General features: G+C 33.6%; 1 protein-coding gene across 1 annotated transcript; it reads left to right on the top strand.

The window, feature by feature from the left end:
* The first annotated feature begins 476 nt into the window (after positions 1-476).
* On the top strand, positions 477-1,432 carry LOC131606465 (non-specific lipid-transfer protein A-like). Its single transcript, XM_058878690.1, has 2 exons — positions 477-865; positions 1,284-1,432. Exons 1-2 carry the CDS (start codon positions 528-530, stop codon positions 1,291-1,293), a joined length of 348 nt encoding a protein of 115 aa, XP_058734673.1. The 5' UTR covers positions 477-527; the 3' UTR covers positions 1,294-1,432.
* Positions 1,433-6,888: the final 5,456 nt, after the last annotated feature.

A 6,888-nucleotide genomic window follows, 5' to 3' on the forward strand; every position in this document is an offset into this window, starting at 1 on the left:
TCAGTATATTCATAAAAAAACACGTTTTCGAAACATTTTTTTTTTCAAAAAAAAAGGTGGTTTCGAAAATGCATTTTTGAAACCGGGAGTATTTTAGAGATTTCACCAGGGGTGACCAAAAAGTAAGGAGGTGGGTAAAGAATTTCTCTTTTATTTTATCTCATCGTTTTTGAATTTTGATGACGCGCCCAAATTTATTTTCGTGTTAAGTATCTAATATTTCTTAGACTTACTATGATGTGTCAGACTTTGTGTTTGTTTATAAAAAATAGTACAAAATATTAATAGATGAGCAAGGTTCAAAGTTTTTCTCACATACCCAAAAAAAGAAAAAGAAGGCCAATCGTGGCAAAAACTTTCTTCAAGTATCGACAGCACACAATAGCATTCTAAACATGACCACCAAGGTGAATAAATAAAAATTACCTTGACACTATCCCACATCTTAAGCTATATATATACCCCCCACCTTTCAATCTTCATATATCATACATTGAAACACAAGTAATTGAGTGTGAAAAAACAAGATGAAGAACTTGAGAATGATTCTAATGTTGCTAGTTCTATTGCTTCTCACTATGGAGCAAGTACATGGTTTTGATTGTGAACAAGCAAAGACATCTGTACATTCTTGTACGTCATTCCTCGTCGGCGATGATGCCGAGCCATCAACTACTTGTTGCGATGGCATTAAACTTATTAAATCTTCAGTAACCACTGTTGATGAACGACGTGCTGCATGTGAATGCATAAAAAATTGGGCTAGCAACATCCCTAACATTAAAGAAGATTTAGCTATATCACTTCCCAAACGTTGCGGTGTTGACATAGGTTTTCCTATAACCCCAAACATGAATTGCAATGAGTAAGTTATCGATATTTCTTTCCTTATAAAGATTACATATTAACAAAAATTTATGTATACTTGTAATAAAGAGAATATATATTTTTAAAAGGAGGCGTCTCAACTTTTTCGGAAGTACTGTGTAGATTAGTCATAGTTTAATCATGTAAAAATAAATAGAGGTTCTATTTGACCATAGTTTAACCATTATAAACGTTTCATGGGATCCTATTTAACCACAAGTCAACTGTGAAAATTTGAGGTCATGTGCGGTAGTCCGTCTTGCACGCCCCCAAAGACGTCATGTTTTTAAATAGTTAATAAAGTAGTAATTTAATATTGCTTTACTTCTATTTTTTTTTTTTTTATGAATTCATTTCTTATTGTATTGTACTATACTTAAATTGATATTGATATTATTTTTTGTGTTTTTTGGCAGCATTCCTTGAACTCAATGGAGATAATAATAAATTGAACAGGGTGGACACTTGGTTGTCCTTATATAAATAATACAACCCTGTTTAAATATGTTCTATGGTAGTGTAAAATTTAAAGTTGATGTTAATAAATATATGATATTTATGTTTATTTCGCATTCTTTTTAATTATATAGATTAACTCAGGGCTAAGAAGTGAGACATTTGTTTTTCATATAGTAGATCACCCAAAAAAATTTAAATATTTCTATGAACAAGGACAAGAATAATAAAGATTGTTAAGATTATTTTATAAGTTATACTCATGTAGAAAAATATAAATAAATGTACTAAAAAACAAAAACAAAAAATCATAAATTTGATTTGAATTCACCATTAAAACACATGTAATGACTTTTAATACTTTGAATTAAATTACACTATTAAGAACAAAAACTCTATTATAATTCGGTTGTAATGGACGGAGTATTCCTTATACTCCCGTTTATTATAATAATTGCCTATTATATTTTTTTTATCATTGTAAAGAAATAACCTAAACATGTTATATCGATCAAATTAATAACTTAAAAGCGCTTTGATTGCGTTCAAATACGGAGACTGGGTCTCTGTAGGACTTGTTTTGAACCCCTCTTGATCATTTTTTTTTGATAGAAAAACAAGCTTCATTAATATTCAATCAAGCAAGAATTACAAATGTTAGGACACAATTGAAATGGAACATACTCCATACATAGCCTAAAAGCACTTCTAACATAAAACACTACATACTCATAAGAGACATTATACATATAATTTTCAAAAGCTAAGGCACAACCAAACCAAATCCAACGACATATCAACGAGCAATCCACTCTCTTGCAAACACCATCAATGGCAATGTAGAAGCGAGAATCCATAGTCTTTTTCCAAATCCAATTAAGGATGATTTCTTTGACTTGTGTTTGCACATTTCGACTTTCTTTGGTCTCAAAATTGCCCCAATTTTTTGAGTGTTCACAAATTAATAGATGACTAGAGATAGTTATGGAATAGATGTTGAACTCATAAGCTTCCTCAATCACTATGAAATGCCAATAGACACACATAAACATGCTATAAGACACAAAACTCTTTTGAGGCATTTTGTCAAACACCAAGAGTGCATCATTTACCACTAAAACACAAAAACACAAAACATAAATTAATAAACCGAAGTTAAACATCCCTGTTAGAATTTGCATACTGTATAACCATGGCGGCTTCGGTGGTGGACGACAAATTTCGGACAACGGAGTTGTATGAGCAGCTCCTTGAAGGAGAGGAGCATCCATTGTTGTTGTGTTTGAGGTGTGTAGAAAAATCACAACTAACTTGTCGTTTCTTCTTGGCGGTGGTGGTTCCGGTGGCGGCCTTAAAAGAAGAGAAGAAAACTTGGCGGTTGGTAGTGGTTGAGAGAGGGAGATTCCGGTGAAAAGTTTGGCTATGGTGAAGGAATGAGAAGAAAGAGGGATGGAGAAGAAAGTTCTCTCAAAAGAGAGGGAGGGTGCCACCATAGAGGTGGAAGGAGAGGACCACCATGGAGGTGGAGAAGAGCCACCAAACCCTAAAGGGTTGGGGAAAAATTTTCTAGAGAGAAGGAGGAGCATCTCTCTCTAGAAATTTGCCTAAATTCATTATGTTCTTCTTACATTTGTCTATAACCCCTCTTGATCATTCAATGATAAGAAGTCTTCTTTTTGGTATTTGTGGAGACGATGTGAATTGGTTCGAGAATAGTATCAACGACAAATTAGGAAGCGATTTATCAATAGACTTTTGGCACCATAATTGGTGTGGTTCACCCTCTTTTTATGTGCAACATTCCGAATTGATTGATTGTCTACAGTCCAACCGTATCTCCGTTCATGATATGGGGAGCTGCTCTAATGAGGGACTGAGTTGGAACCTTTCTTATGCGCATGTGAAAAACTCTGCAACGACAAAACCGCAGCTTGAAGAATTGGGGAATTGCTTGTTGAGCTTGTTGCCTAATTATTAGCAAGTAAATTCCTTTAAATGGTGGAGAGATGCAGACAATTTTTTCAGTCAGACACGCAGATGCTAGACTAGTTTATTTATCTTTGGCAGGTTCCGTTCTTTCGGTCATTTGGAGCCATTTCTGAATCGTTTATAGAAATTATTTGTGTTGAGTAAAATATAAGTTTTTGCGTGGAGACTTTTACTCAATGGTTTTTAAACTTAGGAACAATTAGCGAAGAGAGGGATTATCAGAGGTCAACAAAATCTTGTTTTCCCACCATGTTTAGTGTAGCGGTGAAAAATTGAGACCGAGGCCATTAGATTGACCCAACTTGTATTTTAGTGAAAGTCGCCACCGCGCTTTATTATTTCCAAAGGAAATGGAAAAAGAACGAAGGAAAATCCAAATAAGTTTTTAAATCAAAACTAATAAAATAAACAGAGATCTTAAGTTCGGGAGTTGGGGTAGATATTGACACCCCTCACGTAGTACTCTACAAGAACCTCTTTGAAAGTATATATTATTGTTTTATTGTTATTGTTTTTATTTTGTAAAATAGAGTGGGATGGTGAGAAAAGAATTTTATTGTGTGCTGGGCAAAACATTGCATCTTGTGCCTAGATACCCATAAGTGCAATAGGAAAGTCAGAGCATTTGTAAGTTCCTCTTAAAAGGAAAAATAAAAGAGCCAAAGTGGAAAAAAACTTTTTGGATGTTGAGCATTAACCATACACAACAGGTTTTTAAAATACTAAGCTTCAACAATATAAATTAAGTTTTAAAAGGAGCCAAGCTTTAACAATACAAGGCAAGGGTGATGACATGCTAAGCTTTAACAATACAAAATATGGTTTGATTTAAAAATGGTTGAGTTTTAACAATACAAAACTAGTTTAAAAAACAGGAGGGAAGTGCTAAACTTTAACAATACATAGCACAAAGTAAAAGAGGAGGAAAAGATGTGAGTACCTTGATAATTTTAGTCAATACTATCACATTCCTTTGAATTTAGTGACATAAGAAATAATCAATGAGGAATCAAGCAATCAAAGCATACATCTCAAGAAAGTATCAAGGGTAATCATACGAGATTAGGGCACATATATCACGATCAACGTCAAAACATGTTAAGTATAAACAAGGATATCAATGTACACAAGTGAACTCAAGTATAAAAGTTATGAAAGGGAGAACATACCTCAATGTCAATCATATCATGTATGTAAGAGTATGATGTATATGATCACATGAATAAGTATATATGGACAAGTGTCTCATGTATGTGTGGTTAATCAACAACATGATTTTGTCTATTTGACTTGTTAGGAACGAAATGCTATTTAAGGGAGGCTCCAAAGGTGTGATGGAAATTGTTACTTTGACCAAAAAGCTTTCATGGGAATTTTTTTGTGCTAGAAGTATAGGAGAGTTAAGTTGTAATTGGGGGAATTAGTTGTTGGATTCTATCGCTTGTATTCTAGTTTTCTCTTTGCAAATTTTCTTCCTTTAGATTTATGTTGTATATAGGTTGAGTACCCGTAGTCGCTCTTATATTCAACATTTTGACTATCAATTTTTTTCTAACTTAGAACTTTGGCCTATAATTTAAGGGAAAATGAGTCTCTTGCACTACTATTATTAAACATAAAAAATTTGGTTGTTAAACTATAAATATCAGTCACAAATCACATTAGCAATTAAATTAGAGACTTATAAATTATAGTTGGTAAACTGCTGATTTGTAATTAAAGTAACCAAACTAAGGACCAAAGTTGTACTAAGATTCATTGTTAAATTTGTGATTGAAATTTGTACTTGAAATGTTTATTACCAAATTCAATTTCGGTGATACTAGGATTAGCAAAGCTTCAGTTGTATTGAGATTTATGAATTGGTTGCATTTCTTTGTTCCCCTTGTGTCATTTTTTTATAAACTAGGGTATCCTCTGAGTGCAACTGAAGAGACTAATTTCCCGAGCCGTGTAGGACTACATAGATGACCCAAGCTCCCCCTCAAGATATTTAACAGTGATGGTTGCCTAGGACAGGGATCAAACCAAAAAGATCTCTAATTAAGCTGGAAAAGACCCCAACCATCTCATCCAAGTGCCCTTGTATATTTAAATAGGTCTGAATATCTTGTGATTATGAAGGTTCTATGGCCATTTAATTATCTTGCCTGAGCTTGGTCATTATTACCTATGAGATATTAAATCAAACTCTAGTATGGTCGAATGATAGTTTCTTGGTTCAACCATTCAACATGATCATAGCATACCGTCGAAGTTTATTCTCATGTTGTAGTCAAAGTATACTAGGATTTTAGGATCGTCATCCTATGGATAAGGTTTTGTTGATTTTACTAGCAGATTGTGAACCGTGCCTAGGAGCTGTTCATTCTGCTGACGCAACAGGTCCACATTGCGGCTAACTATTCCATTTTGGCCTGTTGGCCTAAGTTACCTTTTCCCACAGAAGGTGCCAACTGTTCCTAGTGAACAATATTGTTAACTTCCCCAATGTTGGCCGGGAGAAGTTGCACTTATGTATATGTTTTAGTTTTATGGATTGGTTGCGTCCCTCTGGGAGACGGTCATTATATTTATACTTTATTTCTATAATGGTATGATTCTCGTTCTTCATGACCATGAATGTCATGTCTATTTGTGTTCCCCTGGCGATTGGTAGGACTTAATGTCTTTCAATGGAGTCATTATGGGCGTGACAGAATATGATAACTCTTGAAGGCGTCCCGGGGCAAGATCTGATAATTATCATAAAAGGGATTTGTTTTACGATTGGCGACCCCTCAGAAGATCGCAATGCGTTTGCAATATCCGAGAGTCATTTCTAGTTTTATAAATTGCTAAGCGCTTATGGAGGTACAATATTCATATTATGTTTTGTGTTTTGTTTGACATCATTCATTCAACGAAATGGAGAAAATAATAAACAAAACATGGTGGACTGTTTGGTTGTTCTTATAGATTAATAAAACCCTATGTACAGGACCGACCCAAGGGTAAGGCGGGGTAGACTCTCGCCTTAGGCCTCAAAAAAATATTTTTTTAAACGTAGTTTAGGCCTAAAAATATTAAAATTCGGTATTTTTGTATGAAAACGAAAATCATGTACAAATACTTGCTTAGCTTAGCTGGTAAGAAAATGATGTTTTATTTGAAAGGTATTGTCTTCAAATCTGGTACGGTACAAAAGAAAAATATTTACGGGTTAGGTTGATGTGCATAAGGTATATCCTTATGCACGGTACATAAGTCTCGTACGAGTAATATTTAAATTGTTCCGAGTAACATTTTAGTTAGAAACGAGTAATAATATCATAATCCATGAATAATATATGCATTATTTGTACACATCTATTAATTATGAGTAATTATTAATTGTGAGTAATGAGTACACTATTCTGAGTAATATTTACACCATTCTGAGTAATATCGAATTTTAACTATTTTGAGTAATATATTCATTGTTCTAAGTAATATTTATACTATTTTGAGTAATCTGTATATTATTTTGAGTAATAAATATAATACTTTGAGTAATATAAACAATATTTGAGTATTTATGCACCGTGCATAAGGATA

This window comes from Vicia villosa, linkage group LG1, assembly GCF_029867415.1.
Source record: "Vicia villosa cultivar HV-30 ecotype Madison, WI linkage group LG1, Vvil1.0, whole genome shotgun sequence".
NCBI lineage: Eukaryota > Viridiplantae > Streptophyta > Magnoliopsida > Fabales > Fabaceae > Vicia > Vicia villosa.